General features: G+C 43.4%; 1 protein-coding gene across 1 annotated transcript; it reads left to right on the top strand.

Annotated features, from left to right (window-relative positions):
* Positions 1 to 911: 911 nt before the first annotated feature.
* Positions 912 to 22,042, top strand: LOC148906950 (uncharacterized). Its single transcript, XM_089036480.1, has 12 exons — positions 912 to 939; positions 1,457 to 1,535; positions 1,645 to 1,717; positions 1,980 to 2,033; positions 19,345 to 19,392; positions 19,628 to 19,663; positions 19,901 to 19,936; positions 20,035 to 20,157; positions 20,252 to 20,380; positions 20,789 to 20,827; positions 21,327 to 21,390; positions 21,678 to 22,042. Exons 1-12 carry the CDS (start codon positions 912 to 914, stop codon positions 22,040 to 22,042), a joined length of 1,074 nt encoding a protein of 357 aa, XP_088892606.1.
* The last annotated feature ends 556 nt before the right edge of the window (positions 22,043 to 22,598 follow it).

Raw genomic sequence — 22,598 nt, 5'->3', positions numbered from 1 at the left:
AACAAGTATAATTATTATTATTATTATGTCTACTGGAAGGACTTTTCTGAATAAGACTTCATGTAATATTATGTGTCACTATCATGCAATATCCTATATGACAAAGTGGAAAAAAGCTAGTAATGGGATCACATTGCTTGTTCGCCTCTACTTTAAAAATACCTTTAATACAGCAAAAATCCTTACGACCCCAAAATTATGATATTTATAGAATATATGATATGATATATATCATGAGTATATTACATGGGCGTGAGGAGATACGAAATTTATCTTCGAGTGTTGAAAAGATCTCTCATGAGTGAGCGCAGCAAAAGAGAGAGAGATTTTCAACAAAAGAATATAAATTTTGTATCTCTAAGCACCCATGTAATATTCTGTTTATAATATATTTATCCATAAAATCAACTTAATGAGCTTTTTATTATTATAACTAACTAAATAATAGGTTAAATACACATGATAACGAGATTTTTCACATGTGAAGTTATCAGTTTTTCGAAAAGGAGAAATAAAGGTATTTTATGGATAATCATATGATAATGATTAATATGTTCTTTCCATTCGCTTAGAAATCTTCAGCAGTGGTACTCCAGAAAGAAAGATCCAAAAATCCTCTTTTGGATATCTGCAAAAAATGTAGAAGATCACGACAGACAAGGTATACAAACTGCTAGAAAGAACGATATGGTTATTTTTATCCTAAATTTTTTTGAAATATTTTTCATATTTTTTCTGAACTTTAGCTTTGAAAGTCTTCAGATGCCACACCTTCACGTTTCCACAAGTGTTGGTAGCTAGTGCATCTTTAAGATTGCAATCAACCCCAACTCTTGTTGAACGTTTCTCAGGTATGTGAATTTTTTGGAATAATTTTTAGCTTGGAGTCAATGCTATTTATACTTGTCAAAATGCATTTGATGCCATTGCTATGCTTCAGTATTGTGACAGTTTGCTAACCATTATTTAATTGCCATTAATTTTGGAACAGTGATGTAAGGCCAAATTGTATATATCTTATATATATGCAGGGTCATAGCGAGGGGGTGGACAGCAGAGTATGCCAAAAAGTTTGACAAAGATCATAAACATTTTCCTTATTTTTTGGGGGGAAAAATGAAATAAAACATACAGTTTTTAGGATATGATTACAAGTTATCCTGTTGTATCTCCTCCCTATCTCAGCACCAGAATGTTAATAATTCAAATGTAAGATTGATGTGAAAGTGGTGGGGGGAAATGTACATATCCCACCCTCAAGTTCTCACCCCTGCTTTTAGGCTACACTGCAGGCATTGGCAAAGCTAGCACAGTGAGGCTTCTATATATTTAATTATTTTATACCATTGCATTTGTTTTATGTGCTTTTTCAGTCTTCTTGATCATATTTCTTAACTTTCGTATGGGTTCATGCAGGCACCATTTTAACTTCAGCAATTTCAATTTCTTTTAATAGGGTCCAACATTTGCATTGATGACCTTGACTTGTCTATTGATAGTGCAAGGCAAGCACTTGATGTGTTGAGAGTGAGACGGTAATTAATGTTCGGTGTAAATTCAGAAATGCAAAGGTTCACAAATTCTAGTTTAGTTCAATCAATTTTTATAAAAATAATAGATATTTCAAATTTTATTTTTAAACAGTGTCAATTATGAAAAGGAATGTGCCTTGAAAAAACAACAAGATGAGGCAATGAAACATCTAGGCACCAAAAAGGTAATTGCCATTGTATTTATGCCACATTTTGTTTAATTGTTTCATGTATCATGTTCATGACTTAACTTTATTAATTTATGCTATAAAATTGATTTTTATGTACTAACAATCAGCAAGTATATCAAAAGGGTATTCAGATATTATTATTGAATTTTATGCAAAAGACCAGTCAATGCAAACCATGCGCACAACACCAACTGATGAAGAAAGCACTTTCAGAATTGCTAACACTTATCATTGATTTTTATTTAATTAATTATAGACCTCAAGACAACAATTATCAGAATTATCAGAAACAAAATCAGAATCAGAAAAAGTAAGTAGAATTTTATAGAATAACCTAAAATGTTTCAAAACGAAACCAGTTTGATTAAAAAAGAATGAGAAATAATTGGAAAGGGATTTTCTAGGTGCAATTGATAACTCATAGTTTTTTGATGATGATGATGATGAATTCCTCCCCAGAGTGAGATTTCAAAATGGATGTAATAGCATTACTTTGTGTCATGCAATTTTGGTCTGTAATTAAACTAAGTGTTGTGGATTAACAAACTGCAGCACCTATGCGATTGTGCCATTTTTCATTTAATCATGCATTTGATCTCACACCAAATCACACTCCATGCCACTTAAAGTTCAATTACCATTAGCAGCAGGTAGGGGGACTCGCGGAATCCAAATCACCAAGCATCGAATTTCACGGGTATTACCTGCGTTTCAGGCCCCTCTAAATGTGTGCGTCTACATCGGGTATTACCCGCGCGACGATTCCCTTACTGCTGCTGTGTTTGCGAAGGTTAAAATATTTGTGTCGCAAACGAGGGTTAAAATATTTCCTAGATATAGATGGACGCCATCCAAAGCATTCAAAACAAAACTGTACGCAAGTTGCGAACCCAGGTATTGGGTCGTTTGGACGCCGACTTCGCCTTCACGACATTTATGGAAGGAGATACGGACGAGACTATGGACGACGCAAGGGCTGAAAAGATAATCGACTTAATGCACGAAGGCAATTACCGCTTGGAAGTAACGTTCATAAAGTATTTAGATGGCGACTGGGTAATAGAAAGGGGCCGTAATCCTATCCGGGCGTCTGGTAAGCAGAACCTGTTTGTATTAAACAAGGATACGAGACCTGGTGCGCTGGTGGGCATCGACATGCTGTTCTACGAAGTTGCCTATCCAGTCACCGTAGTTATTTATGCTGCTTATGAGATCAAGAAGCCTGATGTTAAAAAGCTTAAGCCAATGCGGCATCCTGGTAACTGCGTGGGTAAGTTGGTGAGGGAGTTCTTTGAGGATTCCTCTCGTGGTGGTAAGCTTACGTTGAAAAGAAGAGAAGCCATCAGCAACGATAGACAACATCAAAAAATTAGAAACTGCCTTAGAAAGGCGCATACACGTAAAAGATATCACAGACGGGTACATTTACCCTGGGACACATAAATACGGCGGCAGAGGTGCTCCTATAGTCATCTACCAGCATAACGGACACACTTGGCGAGAACTTCGGTTCCCTAAGAAGAAAGAGACTAAGGTCTATGAAACTTCCCCATTGGTAGACTTAATCCATGAGAACTCCGTTTGGCTGATGGATCCCGAAGGAAGTCAGTTTATGACGCAAGATGGTACTCTTTACCGCCCCGAAATCGAACGCCGGCGCATCCAAAGCGCCTGCGAAACCCTTGGGGAAGACTTCTCAGATGAAGTGCTTAGCTCCCGCAGCTTAGACTTCTTGGCGGCCAAGAAGAGAAACGGCTGGAAACCTACCCCAAAAGAGTTCAAAGATATCTCCAAAGCGTGCGTAGAACACGGTCATGGAGGTCTTTGGAATATGGAGTACGACGAAGACGAATACGTCTCCTTAGACATGAAGCATTGCTATCCTGCCAGCTTCAAAGGCCTGGGAGATTGTAAGGAGTATCATGACAGATACGGGCATCCAGACTCGCAATTCTTTAGGGTGTCCTTAGACGGCACCTACGATGCGCCAGCAACGGGGTTCGTCAGGCTAACATCTTGGAAGTTGGCTAAAGACTTACATCCCATAAGTTACGCATGGTACGGAAAGCATCTACAAGAGAAAGAATGGATACCCGTACCGTTGTTAAAGTTCCTCGAAGAACGTAAACTAGTCACCTACACCGCGCATGAAGCCATACTTTGCCATAGCGCCTACACGAAGTGGTTGCCAGAACACAACCCCACCGCGAGGATTGTCATAGGAAAGTTCACGCAAGGTGCTAAGGAGGGTGAAAAACATATGCAGCGACGCCTAATAACGGACGAAGGCGAACTAAGCTTCCTCATCAAGCGCGCCCACGACCAAGGAACGATGGTGTCCGTGGAGAAATGGGATTATTTCATAGAAGCCGAGCAGAGAGAACGTAAGTGGAATGCTTTGTGTTACTACCAGGACCATCGACCGCAGTATTACCATCTGCGTGCCAGCATGCTCGCATATGCGCACATTAACCTATTAGCGATGCTCCTGCGGTTTGACAAAGAAGACATCCCGCGAGTAGCTACGGATTCATTGTACGTGAAACCGCACGTCTTAGAACAGATGAAAGAATTCTATACCGAAGACGAACTCGCGGAAAGTGGTCAATGGCGCGTCAAAGACGAAGAGATCAAAGCTTGGAGGGAACGCGTAGAATACCACGGAGAACACACCCGTGGTTCCGCAACCCCCACCGCGGACCCCCTACCTTCAGTTGCGGACCCAATCTCTTACCAACGCTTCTCTTACCTCTACGGTACGGGAGGCAGCGGTAAGACGACGCGTGTGTTAGAACTCTTTCCTAAGATAAAGGTGCTAACGCCAACGCACCGTTTGGAAAGAGAACTCTGCGAAATGGGCCACGACGCACAAACCTACCACAGCTTCTTCCGTTGGAATGGTCAAAAGTGGGTACCGGAAACTATCCACGACGTACCACCAGTAATACTTTGGGATGCGATTTGCACCGTTCCTTTAGAAATCCTCAAAGAATTCGTAGAATTCCTCCGTGGAAAGTGTCAAGTAATATTCGCCGGAGATCCCTGCCAGCCTCCTCCAATAGCCGGAGAAATGCCCCACGAATGGCTGAAAGATTTCGTAGACCATGCGTAGGAAATTAACACCGACTACCGCAGCAAGGATCAAATACGTAAGCTAAAAGCGGAATTAAGGGGGCTCAGTGATGCCGAGCAATGCAAGACACTGCGCAAACGCGTACGAGCGAAGAAATACGAGGACTTTCTATGCGCCTGGCACCCTAAGGATCTGGTGCTAAGTAGTAAGCGTGCAGCACAGTCTCGCATACAAAAGGATTTGCTAAATATACACCGAGAGCGCTTCCCTACGCATCCCGTACCTGTTTGCTACAAACCTCACGACACCCGTATGCAAAAAAGAGACGTCTGGGTACCTGGTACCGACATCCAACTGCAGAACGCAGTTACCCACGATAAAGCCTGGGTGCCCATAGAAAAGGTGGAAAAAATAACCTCCCACCCAGACTGGCGCTTGGGCTATTGCATGACAGTCCACACCGCGCAAGGGCTTACCATAAAAGAAACCTTATGGATCATAGACCAGCGGCTGTGTTGGAGCAACCTTATCTACACCGCCGTAAGCCGCGTAGAATATGCCAAACAGTTAAAAAGAGCCTGGGGGCCGCAACTGCGTTACGACCGCACCCCAGAAGACATAGCAAAGGAGAGCATTGCCAAGAAACTCCTTCGCTACAAAAGACACGACGAAGAGAAGGGTCATGTCTTTGACTTATGCGTGGACGACGTCTATACGAAAGGGGCAAGGTGTGCCAAATGTAACATACCTCTACTATGGAGGTTTGACCCAAATGACGATCAGCAGTTCTCCGTGGATCGCATAAATAATAAACGCGGGCATTGCAGAGGCAACGTAAGACTGACATGCCTAGAGTGTAATCGGGCGCGTGGAGCAGCACTACTCTGAGTCTTTGGGGACTATGAGCAGCTCTTCCTTGACAAATCCGCGACTTGGGCCATCTAGGTAATACAACACGGGTTGCCCTTCCTTGGTGACGGACTTCGAAATCTCATACGTTTCCAGGGACCAGTTATGATCCGTGGCTCTCTTACTGCCACCTTCGAGTTCCCCCGGCTGATAGAGGTATCTGACCACTATGTTGCGGGGGAGGTTTTTTTCCTTCAGTCCGACCGCCCTTGAACTTCTGACGTAGGACTTGTGTTCCACGTGTTTCTTTTTTATGGCATCCTTGGGTTTCATTCCTGTAGCCCTGGCCGCCTCGTTGTTCAAAGCCGCGACGAACTGGGGGAACCTCTGAGTCCATTCCCTGTTGCGTTTGGAGGGATCTTCCAGCTCTTTCCAATACTGGTATCCAAATAGACGCTCGGCCAGGGTCTTATTGAATCTTTCGACAATGCTCTGACCCCTGTGGTACTCTGCTTCGGCTCTCCTAATCTTGGTGCTGTGGTCTTTCAGGGTCTTAGTAACCACTCCCATGAACTCTGTCCCCGCATCCACTTGCAGCAGCTTGGGCCATTTCAAGACGCGCTTATAAATCCTACCTAGGGCTTCTGCGACTTCCCCAGAATCCTTGCTGGTTATGGGTTCGGCGTCCTTGTATCTGCTTGCGATATCAACTACGGTCAAAGCGTATCTATAGGTCTTTTTTCTCACCTTGTCGTGCGGTACGAAAAGCAGATCCGCCTGATGAACTTCATTAGAGGCATTTACGGTGAAGCTGGGCCTGGGAATGTACTTAGGCACGGGAAGATAAACCTGCCAGAGGGTTTGTTTTCTTAACCAATTCTTGGCCGTTTCTTCTGATACCCTGGCCGCGGTCGCGAGTTTCTTGATAGCTGACCATCCTCTCCAATAGCCTTCAGGTCCATAGTAAATCCTCTTGAGTTTGTCCTCTACGCGGCCCATTATATGAATTCCAAAACGAGATTGATCTTTCGCCCGTTGAAGTCTACCGTCTCTCCGTCCACTTTAATGGTGATGTTTATGCTTTCTACCAAATGAGACAAGTCATAGCTCAAAGAAATGGGAGTGTATTCTACTGGGTCAAATGGATTACCTTTGGGCAGAAACTTGGACATGAGAGAAGACTTTTCTCCATTGTTGTAACTATGGACCAAGTCGCAATAGACTTCATAAGAGGATGCAACTTTCCATTTCACAGGTATGGCTGTGTCGGTAATTGTCTTGCCCGAGGCACATAATAAAGATCCCAATTGGTCAGACTTTCCAAAAGTTACTGAATAGTTTGGCATATTATGTTTGAGGGTCATTTCGTGCGGCAATCCCGTGGTTAGAGTATAACCGCGCTTGGCGAGCTCCTTAGCAAGGGTGATTGGCGTGTAATGTCCATCGGGTAGCATTTCACCTTGATATTTGCCAGGCGCCTTAAGTACGGTGACCAAGGCATTGACTAAATTATACCAAGAATTGCACAAAGAGCAACTAACCAGCCGAACCTTATGGGCTTTGATGGGGGGATTCAAATAAGTGGTAAAGTTATTTTTGTCGCTTTCCAAAAAGACGATCATATATTAGACTAAATACGCCAAAGCTACGCCTCCCGCCAGCCCTGCAACTCCCACGAATACCAACTCGCTATCTTTTTGTTTCTTAGAAGGCTGGTAGTAATTCTTAAACTGAGGCTTTCTCAACCCCGTCGATGCCGCGGGGTGTGCCTGTGCATAAAGCTTAAAGGCGTAGTCTGTGTTTTCGAAGTTCTTATCCGCCTGCATCTTGTCTTGGTAGTTCTTGTCCAACCAATCCCTGTAAGCTTGTCTTTTTTCATTCCAAGCTGCCACGTCTCGCTGATATTTCTCCAGCGCTAAGTCGTGTCTCCTCCTTTCGGCGGCTAAATCTCCGCTTTTGTCGCCTCTGACTAATCTATCCAAATATTGACCACCATAATTAGCTCCAGTGAATGCTAAAGCTGCAATAACTTCACCTACGACCACGCTAGCCATTTATACATTAGGCAGGTACTTTTCCTTCCGTAGGTAATCCTTTACCATGACAGCCCCGCCTACGGCAGCGATCATCTTAGCAAAATTAGCGAAGCTCTTGCTTGGGTCTTAAGTAAAGTCTTCTTTGAGCACTTTCTTACCTACCCAACCAATACCCGCAACGATGGAAGTAATGATAGCTGCTTCTTCAACAGTTTTCAATAACGCGGTTGACATTATATTACAAAGCGAGAAGGTTATTCCGCATGGGAATGACCTTGCTATTCAATTACGGGTATTTTGCTTCGGGGCTCTTGCGTCACATGCACGGGTTCTAATTCTACCTTTGGCTTTGCTGCCTTCCATTGTAAGTAAAGGCTGCCTGCTGCTATAGCAACTCCCAACGCGCCAATGACGTACCCAGGATTAATAAAGGATTCCTCTTCTTTTTCCTCCACCTTTTCCTCTTTCTTTGCTTTGTTCTTTTTATTCATCTCCGCGAGCTTCTTTCCGGCAGCGACTCTGCCTGGAGATTTAGCCTTGGTAATCTTTTGCTCCTCTTGGAGCTGCTCTACCTTCAATTTACTCATTTATATCTAAGGACTTAAAGGACTTGATAAGTAACTTAAGGTAACCTGGGTAAGTACTTGAGAAGGACTTGATAAGTACTTGAGAATGACTTAAGGACGACTTGACTAAGTACTTGAGGCGACCTGGGTAATTCCTGAGGACGACTTGACTAAGTACTTGAGGCGACTTGATCAGGTACCTCAGCAAGTGCCGCCTGGAAGACCTTTTTGACTTCTCTGTCCTTCTTGAAGTCCTTCCAAGAGGCACCAAAGGTGCCCGCAAGTTCCTTCAAGTCGACATGCTGAGCTACGTGCAAAGCCGCAGAGGCGAGTGCCATTAACTTACCGCACTTCAAAGACAACCACCCGCAGGTTATCTTAAGTTCTTGGGCGATGACATAGTCCTCGCTTATGTCCTTCCGCAGTTGCTCCACGTCGTCTATGGGCAGTGCAAGTCCAAGTAATTTAGTCGCGAACTTAATTGCTGAGTCTGCTACGGCGTCCGTGGTTTTACTTGCAAGGGCGGCCTCATACCTCTTATGGAACTTCTTAACTTCCTCTTCCGACAACTTATTAACCTGCTCATGGGTAAGTTCCTTGCCTATCATTTCCTTGCACTTCCCAGATGACACGAGGATATTAAGTTGTTCCTTAAGGTTACTTTCATCTAGCTGTGTGGGGACTTCATCTAAGAGCTGCTCAATCTCCATATATATCTACGCTCGAAGCTCGCGTAGCGAGATTTGGACATCATACGGAAACCTCAAAGAGAAGATAATCTTGGAATGTTGGTGCGTTTTTAAATGCCACATGTATTCGTTTAACTGTTCCTTGGATATCTCACCGCCGTAGTCGCTTAAGATGGTTTCCAGATCAGACTTGCTCGGAGTATAAAATACGACAAGTGAACCTATGTTTTCCCTGAAGGGCTTAGAGACGCTGGTAAGCTGCTGCGAGAGCAACCAAACGCTGATATGGTCATGCCTGCCGCTGAAAGCAAGCTTTACTAATTCGGAGGTGCGTCTTTTTACGTCGTCCCCACAGGCGATGTCGTCCAGTATGAGGAGGGTTTGCGTATCTTTAGGGAATTGTTTGTGCCAGAACTTAAGATGTCCAGATAACTCGTTAGGGTCTACGATATCTACGAAGAAGTCGTCATCTTTTACTCCTATACCCGTCCAGGTGCGGTTATTCACGTAGGTAGGGCATAATAGCACTATGTAGTCGAAGCGGTATCTAAAGGGTCCTAATAGCTGCTCCACGACGAATTGGGTCTTACTATCAGAGCGTTACAAGGCATGTGATCTGGGTTCATATACAATGGAGCCCGTGGAAGCAGTCAAAGCAATGGTTAACGTCGTTAAAGAAAAGTCAGACCTGGAGAGGACGGTCGAAATGCAAAGGGAGGAGATAGACCGGCTGAATGAACGCGTAAAGGAGCTTTATGAGGAAATGTGTGGTCTAAAGCGCGCAGAACGGTTTGGCGCGCTGATAACGATGGCAGGTTGGGCGAAAGATTCCGTGAAGGACTTTATGAAATATCCTATGTAAATTGTGTGGACAAGTGTTCGAAAGTCATTTAAATGATGCCTTAGGATGTTGAGGATGAAGTTGTTATCTTGTTAAGTAGGGTACGAAACTCCTCAAAAAACCCCCGTAGGATGTTGAGGATGTTAAGTAGGGCTGGAAACTATTCTGAGATGCCCATAGAATGTTGAGGAATGTGTTGTTATCTTGTTAAAGGATGTTAAATGGAGGCTAAAATATAGTTAAGTATATATGGACTGTTTGATGTGTAAGAGGGTGTTTAGCACCAAGCAAAGACTGCAATACCATGTTCGGCATGGAGTTTGCACAAAGAAGCCAATTAGTAAGGTTTGTAAGGATTGTAATAAGGAATTCAGCACCGTTCAAAAGATGCAGCAACACCAGGAAAGACGCGTCTGTAGAAGCGCCTGTAAGGATTGTAATAAGGAATTCAGCACTCTTCAGGAAATGCAGCAACATCTGAAAAGAGGGGTTTGCTGTAGGACTAGGCAGTGTAGTTTCTGTGATAAGATACTTAGCAGCCGTCAACGTCTTCAGACACATAGAAAGAGGCATGAGGAGACTTATCGATTCCTTTCTAGGACCTACGACATGGAAGGAGTAGATTGTTACCAGTGCGGTGATATTATGAGTCGTTGTGAACATAAAGAGGAATATCCAAGGAATAGAATAGACTACCATAGGAAGATAATCCATACATTTCCTTTCTTTGAGCGCACCGAAGGAATTCCATGGACTAACAGAGAATATTGGAGGCAGGAGTGTGACCGCTGCGGATGCGTCAGAGAAGAGGAACACATCTCTAACTGCTTAACAAGATAACAACCTCATCCTTAACATTCTACGAGGGTTTCTGAGATAGTTTCATACCCTACTTAACAAGATAACAACCTCATCCTTAACATTCTGAGGGGGTTTCTAAGATAGTTTCCGACCTTCCTTAACAAGATAACAACCTCATCCTTAACATTCTAAGGGGGTTTCTGACAAGGATATATGATAGCCTACGCAGCTGCATTGGAGGATTTCTAATCGCCCTTTCAACATATGGACTGTATTACATGTGAACCCCCTGCAGACTGCATCGTTAAAAAAGAGTCGCCGAGCACTGCCGACGAGCCTATTTTAGACGCGCCTAACCACATAGAGGCGAAGGAAGGACGCACTTTGCGACGTCAAACGCCCAGCGACCATTTTTCTTCCCATACGACCTCAGATGCGTAAACTCCTGCCCCTCTATCACGTATCGGACGCGATCCGGCGCCCACAGGCTGTATGTAACACCCTCATGCGCTAATAACAACCGTAGCCTGTCAATATCTTCAAAGGCTACATAATTTTTTATTTCATACGTAACGCCCTCCTTTAAGTCTCTCCAGTGTATCTGCCTTACAGCCTCAAACTCCATATATTCTATGGAATATCTTTAAATGCGTTCCCAGAGTCTGCGCGTTCTTAAAGCGCTTACAGCACCACCTACATGGTAAACGCATTCCTTGTGCATACTCCGTGATGGCTCTGCAGATGTCGTCGTAATCGTTACTGATCATTACTTTATAACCATTTCTTTCGTATTCGTGCAACAGGCGGCGTTGGTCCTCAGATAATGCCCCATTGCCTTTAGGGGTCTTCAGCTCGATGCAGAAACCACGGTATCGCACGTGTGCATCAAGAATTAACAAGTCGGGCTGACCGCGTTGGTAGCCCTTCTGCAAGCACTTTATACGTTTGACATCCGAATCGTGCAGTTCACCTAGGCCGGGGGTCACGAGCATTTGGGGGTAAAACCTGCGGATGTAGTCCACTACCTTTTTATGTAGGTCGAATTCATTTTCGATCTTAAATACCAACTTGTTTGGACCGCCAAACCGCTTTTCTATTGCATATCGACCGTCCTTACGCAGCGCGGGTAGGACTTCCTCAAAGACCCAATCCTGAAATGCTTCTGCCTTTGGTAGCTTTGAGCTAAATATCAGCTGATACAACCCAGGTTCGGAAATGAACACGGAATGTGGGTGTATAGTACAAGTGTCGCGATTCACGACCCCTTTTAACTCAGACAGCCTTTTCTTGTACTTATCCGAAACGTGAGTAATTAAAGCATCTCTAGCATTGGAATATTCCAACGCAGCTGCCACCTCCTTTCCCCTGAAGTACAGTTCGTTGCCTTGCACTATGCAATGCAGTTTGGTTTCGTTGTTTTAAAATACGCGAAGCATATTATACGTAAGGAACATTTTTTGTTCACAAAACTAGTAGGCGACGCTCTTTAGCTGATTCATTTCCACGCTCAGTTGCGCGTCAGACACCATGAAAACATAGCAGTTTATCCTATCGTCGTCGCCCGCACTGTTGTTCTTGGTGCGCTTAATCGCCAAGGTGATGCCGTCTTGGCTATTTATTAGACATAAACCCTGACCATGTAGGTCTTCGTCGTTGGTGGTACGCATGTCAATCCACAGCGCGTACTTATCCTTAAAGAATTCCTCAGGACTTACCTGGTCGCCAAACTTACGCTTTGCCTCCCTGTAGATGTCTACGGGCTTCATTCCCTGGGGGTAGACCTTATCTGGAATGCCGTTGACACCTATTCCTACGTTAGTAATGTTGGGGTTATGAAAGGCCTCAGAGTCGCGCTTGCCGGCCTCGTAGGGTTTGGCAAACACCAGCATTAGCCCCGTGAGACTTCTTCGGGGGAGATTGATAGCTTGGTTAATAACCTCATCCGTCTTATCCAAGAAGCTAAACATCTTGTACATTGCCACGTGGTCGTATAGGAATGCCTTGCCGGAGCTGTATTCCATGCCGGCGCTACGGGCCAGCTCTTCACTGCGCACGGTTTCGTACTGCAGCTCTAAGTTGGTAATAGAGTATGGAGTCGTTTTGGTAAGTGCAGTGCTTAGCCCACCAATGATGTTATTAGCATCTGCTAAGGTTACTTCAAACTGTAACTCGGATAACTGTCTTGGGTAATACACACCGTGATTCGTAACCACTTCGAAGTCCAGTGGTATGACATACTTACTACCATAGGCTGTCTTTATTCGCTTTGCGTCTGCCACTGCGGTTTCTCCGCTGCCGTCAGTAGGTTGCGTTTTCGTAGGTGTGCGGACCTTACGCAGAATGACACTACCAATTCCTTGTTCTATCCTTTGCGCGCGGTCAAAGGCTGTCAACCATAAGTCTTTGTACGTGGTATACAGATCGTACCTACTTAACTCCAGCAAGGATTCCCCTGCGAACTTTACACGCATCTTAGAGACTAAGTTTCTACCCACGTTGTTAACGATAATTCTTTCGTCTGTGGGGTCAGACTGCACCGCTAGGTCGAACCTTAAAGCCAGGGTGCCAGGAACTAAGACTAGGTTATCCGTTAGACGGGGCACGCCTACGTACAAGGTTTCTCCTGGCTTCGCGCTGGATGGTGTGAACGTGGCCCGGCGAAAGGCGCGTTCTGCCTTCAGTCCGCCAACCTGCTTGGGTAATATGTTGGGGTTTAACTTTGAGCTTATCATATATAATGGAAGTAGAAGGAACGGATTTTGACCCCCTTACCGAAGAAGGCCAAATCGATATTAACGACGAAGAATACGAGTCTTTACTTCCTGATGACAACGTTGACGGGCAAGGCCTCTTTACGAAATTAAGGGGTAAGTATGGTAGCCGGGTTCGCGAGGCCTGGCGTTCCTTAGAGGATAAGTGGCAATCAAGGAACCCAGGGCGACCTATTCCAGAATATTTGAAATTGCAAAACTTGGATTCCACGGACCTAAGAACTGAAATGCTAAGGGGGCTTTTAGACGACGTAAGGGAGAAATTTCCAAATGTGGACTTGGCCCGCCTTAATTTCCAAACCGGAGATAAGGGGCAAATCCAAATCCAGTATCAAGGAAGGGATAAGTGGTATAATCTCTACTAAAGGAGAGACTCCGACAGGCTCACCAGTAATCTCCCAAAAGAAATCAAAGACGCATTAGGAAGACCTAATTTGGTGGAAAGACTAAGAGAAAACGATGAAAACACCAGCGAAGCCTTTGAAAAGTTCAAGACCCTAATGCAGCGGCAACAAAAAGGCAACGAGGCGATAAGGGAAGTCGAAGGACTAAAGGAAACAATGGAGGAAAGGGAAGCAGAATACATGCGACAAAACCAACTACTCCTTGATGCTGAAAAGAGAGAACTTAACGATAAAAACCAAAGAATGATAGAAATGAGAGAACAAAGAGACAATGCCCTACGCGAAAGAGACCAAGCTCAAAAGGCCTTCAAGCTCGCCCTGCAAGACTTGGACTTAAGTGGTAAAGAAGAGCAAATCCGGCAAAGAGATCAGGCTATCGAAGACCTGGAGGGGCAAATAGAGCGGCAGCGAGAAGTAGTTGCGGACCAAACTCGTCCCGAAGAGGAAAGGGAAGCAGCTCAAAGGGAAGTGGAGGCCCTCGAGGTACGCCTTGCGGAATTACGGGCGCAAAAGGAAAACCTGGAAAAGGAGTTGGGGCTTACCACCAAGGAAAAGGTAAAAAGAGCCCTTTTGAAGTATGGCGTTCCACTGGCATTTGCGGTCGCCATTTCGAGCGTAGTAGGAGTTATCCTATCCGCGCTTAAGGCTACGGGCGCAGGCGTGAAAAAATTAGGCAATGGGCTGGCGGACTTAGGGAAAAAGATGGCAGCCGGTCTTCCTGGGCTGCTGGGTTCAGTTGTTTCCTTGGCACTTAGGGCCGGCGGCGAACAGTTGAAGTTCGTGGGCAACAACATTTGGATCTTGGTCGTCGCTATTGGAGTGGTACTCCTGAAGAAGATGAGGGGTTGATCTTATCCTTGTGTATTACTGGTGGCTTATCGTCGTCAGGCATCCGAGGCGTCCTCGACTGGGGATACGTAAAGATAGTATTCGCACCGCCTTGATAATGCGGAACTAGCGGCAGCACACTCATGGTGCTAATGGGCTTATGATTCCAAGTAGCATCCGTCGAAGGGTTAACAGTCGGGGCGGCATTTATTCGTATGCGGCCGTTACCATCGCTGGGGCGAACTTGAAGCTTCGCATATTGGCAATTAGCTATCATATGGAAAGTTACCGGTGTTATGTCTTCCCCTTGCGGAGGAACAGGCTCCGACGAAAAATGAGTTGGATGCCTGGTATTACTTTTTACCCTGTATGGCGGTAATGGGTGGTTATTCTCATCAACGATCCTAAAACCGGCATTGCATGAGTACCCCGCCGAAATACAAATAGTGCACATGATCAATCCCAGGCCTCCAACCTCCACCCACAATCCGGCGTCTTGCCACTTGTCGCCCACGTACTCCTTTTCCTCCAGGTAATGGAGAAACCAATCTTCCTTCGCGTGTGGATTCATATATTTCAGCAAATAAATTTGCTTCTAAAGGCTAAACACCGTAAGAGTGCTAATGGTAGCGTGATTATAAGGTCGATCTCTTTGGTCATGTATGCTATTTATCGTTACTACGCCCGTGTCGTCTACTCTCATTTGCAGCTTTACCTTCCCGTGGCAATCAGCAACCATGTGGAAAGTCCAAACCGAGATGTTTTCGGCGCTGCCGGGGTTGGGCTCTACGGAGAAATGCGTAGGCTCCCTATTGTTTGTCTTATTTCTCATAGGCTGCAGTATGCCATTGTCATCCAGGAACCTGAAGCCCACGTTGGCGTGGCTGCTCGTGCCAATGCAAATGCTGCATATTATCAACTTCTTTCCTGAGTAGTTCAAATTCACGGACATCCCGGTGACATCAACCCAAGATGCCTGGGTGTATTTTTTCTCGCCTGTGTAAGTCGTATAGACACAATCTACTCCAGTTACGTAGGGGTTGTTCATCGCCATATATAATAACTCAGACCAACGCCTGCGGTGGCCAAGCCGGCCTTTAGTAAGTTATGGTCATATTCCTCAGGTATCGCAGGCAAAACCTTCTTTGATGGTTTCGTAACTACGGGTAGCTTAGTTTCGTGTTCATTTTTTGGCTTCTCTACGAAGTGAGGAATGCCCTTGGTCATGTCAGAGTTTACGTCATTTGCCCCAAACTTCATGTCTTTGGTTGCTCGCTGCAGCTTGTTGTTGTAACCCACAACGGAATTGGTGTTAATAACCAAGTTACTTGGCATTAACCACAACCAGGACTCAAGGCATAATCTAGCCGCACTTTAGATTGCTGCACCGCTAATTGATATCTCTGCACCGACTTGGATATGTCATTTTCTATTATTGCGGACTCAAACAGGGTTAGGAATTCCTGTTGCGTTTCCCGCTAAGCACCTTGGGATCCAACAATGGGGCTGCGGGTATTTACCTGCGCTCCCAGGATGCAGTAGACAAATGCTTCAATGCTGCGGTTAATTCGAGCTAGGTTTCTTAGGCCTTTTCCTTTTAATAATACAAACGGATCCCAAGGACTGGGGTAAATTGTCTCAATCCTATCGATCAGCGTAACGTCATTCTTACGACCACCCAAGTCGTAAAACTTTAGGATCCCGGGGTATTTTTGATGATACATGTCGGCCGGACGCACGCCGTCAACATGCCAAGCATAAATAATGCCCAAGCCATGCGTGGCGCCCTCCCGATAACGAAAGTCTCTTTGCTGCGGCTTAAACTCATTCATTAGTCTTTCTAGGGCAGCGGAATCGTAGTGGTTATCCATTCGATTGAATGGCTTTTCCCCCGGCAGCGGTACGCTAAGCTCCTTCAATATGCGCCGCATAGTAAAGGCAACGTGGAACCTTAGAAAGGCAATGTCGAACATATCCGCGGCAACCCCGCAGCCCTTTGTAGCCGCCCAGACGGCAAAGTTTAACTGCTGCGGCCAGTACTTAAAGTTAGGCCCCTTTAACCATTCGTGGGCTTCTTTTCCTGAAGTGTGCGTAAGGTTAAAATCCTTAAAGATATCCCTTATTACTACGTCAAACGTTTGCGTACCCACTGGAATCTTTAAATGCGTCACTATCTTATCAAAGTCGTTTATGCCGCCTTCGGCATCGTAAAATGGGTAATCCTGGTTTGTTATTAATATATTCTTTGGAAAATTACGTAGCCTTTCTTTATGCACGGGTTTTGGTGGCTTGGTGTTCGCCTTTGGCTCCAAGTCCGCATTACTGTACATTCTTTCGCCGTTGAAGTAAATCCCATCGGGTCTCCTTTCGAACTTACTAGGGTCTGTATGCAGAAACATCTTCCTAAAGGCCCTCCAGTTGGCATAATCCCTGTTATCATGATGTGGCGGGTCCTCAATATCATTCCCAAAAGCGTCGTACATTAGTATATATAATGGATGTTATACCATCAGCACCTCCACTTTATCCTGAACTTCCTAAGGAACCTAACGAATTAAAAGCTGAAAACTTTTGTCTTAATAAGTCAAACTTAATCCTGGCTTACTTGGAAGGGCAAACAAAACACTACGAAAAAGTCCGAAAAAAGTACGTCAGAGCCCGGAGTACGCTACATAAGATTGCGATAACTTCAGGATCCATATCCGTTGTGTTAACGGGCTCCGGCGTTGCTACTTCGCTTACTGGGCCGGGAATAATTGTTGGAGTTCCTTTGGCCGGCGTCGGGGCAGCCTGTGGTATTATTTCTGCTGTTGCTACGGGCATTATGAAACAGTTGTCAAGCAAAATATCCAAGCATGACACGACAATAGCTCTATCAAGGGCTAAAGTAAATACTATTACCGATCTTGTCTCAAAGGCTTTGCGTGACAGAAAGATAGACGACGTAGAATTCTCGCTTATTCTGGCCGAAGAGGAAAAGTACGAGAAATTAAAGTCGGACATAAGGAATAAAAAAAACAGTCGTAAAAGATCTTTCCGAGGAATCTCGCAAAAAGATCTACCAGGAGGCAAAAGAAGAGCTTCAAAGAAAGCTTGCTCAGTAAACATTTGCTTTGAAAAAAGCGTGACGGAATTCTATTTACATATCGAACGTCAGTCTAGAAATATGCAAATTAGAGTGTAAGACATAAATATAATAATTTTCACATTCATGAGCGTCCAGATGTGTCTGGCGTTCGCTTGTGATCGTGGGACTTTGGAGCTGGGGAGGCCTAAAGTCCCGAGTTCAAGCCTCGCTGCAGACACATTTGGACCGGTTGCTGTGAGTGAAAAAAAAGCCTCCCCCACTCACAGCAACCGTGGGGGGAGGGGTGGAAAAGATAGAAAGTGCGATTCAACCCCGCGATGGGGGGTTTCGCGAGGAAAAGTTGGAAAAGTCAGGGGGTGTCTCGGGACGCTGTCCGGAGTTCACCCTCTGGTGGGTCGTAAGAAAGATATATGTGTATGTACTAGAGGGCCTCTGGCGCGGGATGAAATAAGCCCCGTAAGCCCAAAATGCAAAAAACCCCACTGGGGATAGCTTGGTGTTCTGCGCGATGCATTCCCCAGTGGGGTTTCTGGCAAAATAAACGCCAGTTTTGCATTCTTATTTTCTCGGAATTCATTCTAACAGGGGGTGACTGGGGTCTATTTTGTAAAATATTTCGTAAATTACGTCGGGGTAATAAGGAATATCCTTATCCAGCCGACAAAACATCCACTCGGCTTTTGTCATATCAAAAACCTCGGGAATAGACTTACCGGTAATTTCAGACAAAAGATAGGGAATAGCTTTGTAATATTTCCCTAGCTTTAATTTTTTCAGCGTTTTCCGTAGACTTTGTGGGGTTGGCTCTTCTAAGTGGTCTATGATTTTCTTCCTTACTTCGTTGTTTAAATATACCGGTCGATAACCTTGGATATGACTCATCCAGTCCCTAAAGTATTTTATTCTCTTATAAGGTGTTTTCTTACGGCCTCCATTGGCGTAATATTGCTCTCTGGTATCATTTGGTACGGCATTACGAATATTCTTACCACACTCGTAACACTGTGCTGACGTGTCGTCTTCTATTTGCATTTTCTTACCACAACAAATATACTTATTTGGCTTAGTAGGTACAAACTTGGGGTTCAAGCACTTTACACAGAAATCATAAGCAAACTCTTTACATTCATGCATATATAAAACAAATATTTTAACCTTTGTTTACAACGCAGCAGTTAAGAGTATATTTTTACCCATTGTTTCGGCAACCATTTTTGGCTACCTTTTCTACTCTCGCAAACACAGCAGCAGTAAGGGAATCGTCGCGCGGGTAATACCCGATGCGGACGCACACATTTAGAGGGGCCTGAAACGCAGGTAATACCCGTGAAATTCGATGCTTGGTGATTTGGATTCCGCGAGTCCCCCTACCTGCTGCTCCATTTTTACTACAATCTGGTGGCCATGACTAAACTATATATGCAAGAGAAGATGAACTAAGGGTAGAAATCCCTGTGCCCTAACCATGAAAATGAACTTAAAAATCGCAACTATATCCTTTAATTAACCCACAACCTGCAATTAACTCCCTCCAGAAAATATAATATGCTTAAAGACAAAGCTTGCACAAGCTTGTAATTTGTTAGTTTTTCCTCTGAAGTGAACTAAGTTGATGCCTGCACCCTGTCATTAAGGTAATGATAAATGTAATTTTATAAGTATTAATCTTTTCCAGGCTTCTAAAGATACTGTAACTTTATATGATGGTGATGAACCAGAAAAGGTAGGAAACAGTTCTCAAATATAATATTTTACTCACATTCAGTTGCAGAAATAAAATTGTATGATACAAAATGAGATGCAAAAACTAAAAAAATATTGAATAGTATAGCACAACTTTCTGCAATGGAGTGTATATATATATATATATATATACAATCAGAATCAGAAACATATATAAAATTTCTTCATTTTTTCTTCATTCTTTATTTGATTTTAAAATTACCACTGCTATGTAGGAAAAAAGCAAGACTCAAGATAAGAAAAAGGAAACTGTAAGTTTATTTTGTTAGGTGTTAAAATAAAGGTGTCATCAAAAGAAAGAAAGAGAAAGAAATAGGAAAAGAAAAGGAAGAAAGAAAAAGAAGAAGAAAATAATGAAAAACTTATAATGTCGTATTCAAGTTTATCATGTCTTCCTTTCTCTATTTCTCTCTCTCTATCTATTAATTCCTTCCTTCTTTCTTTGCTTTGTTTGCTTCACTGAAATTTTAATTCTTATTGTTCTATAGAAAAAAAACAAGGTTCACGCTGGCGAAGATAAAACTGTAAGTCCATTATAAATAATGCTCCCCAAAATTTTATATATGATAAATTAATTTCTTCAATCATTGTTATTTCTTTTGTTGCATGTTTCCATTAACAGATTCGGGCTTCGAGGGCTTTACGCGTAGAGCAGCAGACTCAGACGGGGAAACTGATCCTCGTGAAAGGGATGACCCCCATTGGTACCATAAAAAGAAGTTTTTGGGAATGCGCAAAATATCAGGTACGTTTTTTCGTTACTTTGCTTCGGTTAATTAGGTAACGATACAGTCACTTATTTTGTCCCTAACTCGCTCGTTTATTTATTTAATACACAGGAAGTCTACGACTGGCTGGGAATGAATCCGTCGTTGCCCCTGTATTTTGTATTACAAAATTTGGAGGGGTTAGTCATGAATCCCCATGACGAAATTACCACTGGGGGTCTGCTCAGGCAGATACAATATGTAAGCAAAAGTTGTCTCAATACCACTATTACTGCATCATTATCATCTATTGAGTCTGCCATCGCATGTTTTTCTAAATGACGTAATCACAAATTCGCACAATTGCACAAGCTGATCCTAATGATTCTGACTTGAACAACGTAAATCATGAAAACGTAAATCATCCTTTGAAGGATGTATTAGCATGGAAATGTAAAATTGATCTCAGAACAATTTTTTTTGTAGGAATCAGCACCCCTACCCCCCCCCCCCCTCTCAAGGCCAAATGGCGTTAAAATTCATACGTAAACGAAAGCATGAAAATTGTACGAATCATTCAACAATGTATTCATGCAAATTGATTTTCAAAAGAAAGCTAAAAGTTGACAAATAACTCTTCTTAAAACAAACATACGACATTATTTACAGAATGGAAGAGAACTAAAGGACAAGTTCGGGAAGGAATCGGTAAGTAAATAACAACTTACGTGGTGGAGGTGAACAAAAACAATTGCTAATTACTTTATTAGTGTTAATACCTTTGCGGCCTGAAGGGGAGAGTGTCCCGATCACCACTAGGAACCTTGGGCTACTAGAAGTGAGACGGGCATTTGGCGTGGATGGCCTCGAAGTGTTAATACTTTTGCGGCCTGAAGGGGAGAGTGTCCCGATCACCACTAGAAACCTTGGGCTACTAGAAGTGAGACGAGCATTTGGCGTGGATGGCCTCGAAGTGTTAATACTTTTGCGGCCTGAAGGGGAGAATGTCCCGATCACCACTAGGAACCTTGGGCTACTAGAAGTGAGACCGGCATTTGGCGTGGATGGTCTCGAAGTGTTAATACCGTTGCGGCCTGAATGGGAGAGTGTCCCGATGTCCACTAGGACCTCTATAAAAATAGCCTTTGTTTCTTATCCAATTTGTTTCTTGCTTACCAATGATACTACCCGCCCACTTTCTTTTTAGGTATTCTTCAACGGCACAATTCCCCACACTAGTACTGGCGATGATTCGACTCTCGTCGATGAAGGTACTTAATTGATTCTTTCTTTGTACTATTAGTTCTTTAGAAAGCACATCAATAAATAGAAAAAATACTGATGCGAAAGGAAGCAACGTGAGAAGTTGCGAGTGGATTTTGCTATTCATCTTGTGTACGTGTGGTTTTATTTGTTTGTTTGTTGATGTTGTTGTTTTGGTTTGTTTGTTTGTTTGTTTTGCTTGTTTGTTTTTTTTTTTTTTTGGAGGGTAAAATCCCTTTTTCGAATTTTATGTAAAATATTTTTGTTTTAAGGACCCGAATTTCTTTGTTCATAGGAGTACACGGAAAAGAAAGGGAGCAGCAAGAGAAACAAGGGCAGAATGGGCAAGAGAAACAAGGGCAGAATGGGCAAGAGCAAAGGCAGAATGGGCAAGAGAAACAAGGGCAGAATGGGCAAGAGCAAGAACAGCATGGGCAAGTGCAAGAACAGCATGGGCAAGAGCAAGAGCAGCATGGGGAAGAACAAAGGCAGAATGGGCAAGAGCAAGGGCAGCATGGGGAAGAACAAAGGCAGAATGGGCAAGAGCAAGAGCAGCATGGGGAAGAACAAAGGCAGAACGAGAAAGAGCAATTAAAGAGGGAAAAAAGAAAGAGAAGAAGAATGCACGCTAAGGAGAACAAGAAGCAAAAGCATAGTTAAGGGTGCTTTTTATTACTATAAAAAGCTTTTATTTATAAACTATAGCTTAAATACAAGTGGTAACGATATTTTCACATGTTATTTTCGCATGTGAAAATTTCGGTTTTTCGAAAAGGAGAAATATAGGTATTTTATGGATGATTGAATCATATGATATGATATAAGTCATATGAAATGATAAGAGTATTAATTTCACCGAGAAAAAAAAATTGGTCGGCGCTCGTTGACTGATTTTCATTTATTCCTTCATTCATATTGTTTTTAATGTTGCTGTTAATAACTTGCAGTGTACTTTATACAAGCTTTCATATTTTGAATGATTTTTTGAACTCTTGGAGTATATGGCCGCTGCATAGTTTTAAATTTAATTAAAAGAAAGAAGAACGAATGAGATTTTTGTATTCAATGCAAGAACGATTTCCACCATACCTTTGTTTTATTAATAAGTGGAAATGTGGGAAACTTATTACAAAATAAATTTGCTAAGCAATTGTTAAATCGACCCTCTGTTTAGTACTGGCTCAACGTTAGTTTTAGATAAGAAATGGAGGAAGTG

Source organism: Actinia tenebrosa, unplaced genomic scaffold, assembly GCF_029948245.1.
Source record: "Actinia tenebrosa isolate PJP-AT-01 unplaced genomic scaffold, QUT_ActTen_1.0 PGA_scaffold4__44_contigs__length_22323623, whole genome shotgun sequence".
NCBI classification, from domain to species: domain Eukaryota; kingdom Metazoa; phylum Cnidaria; class Anthozoa; order Actiniaria; family Actiniidae; genus Actinia; species Actinia tenebrosa.
The sequence above is the reverse complement of the archived record's forward strand: the minus strand, read 5'-3'. Positions and strand labels throughout refer to the sequence as shown.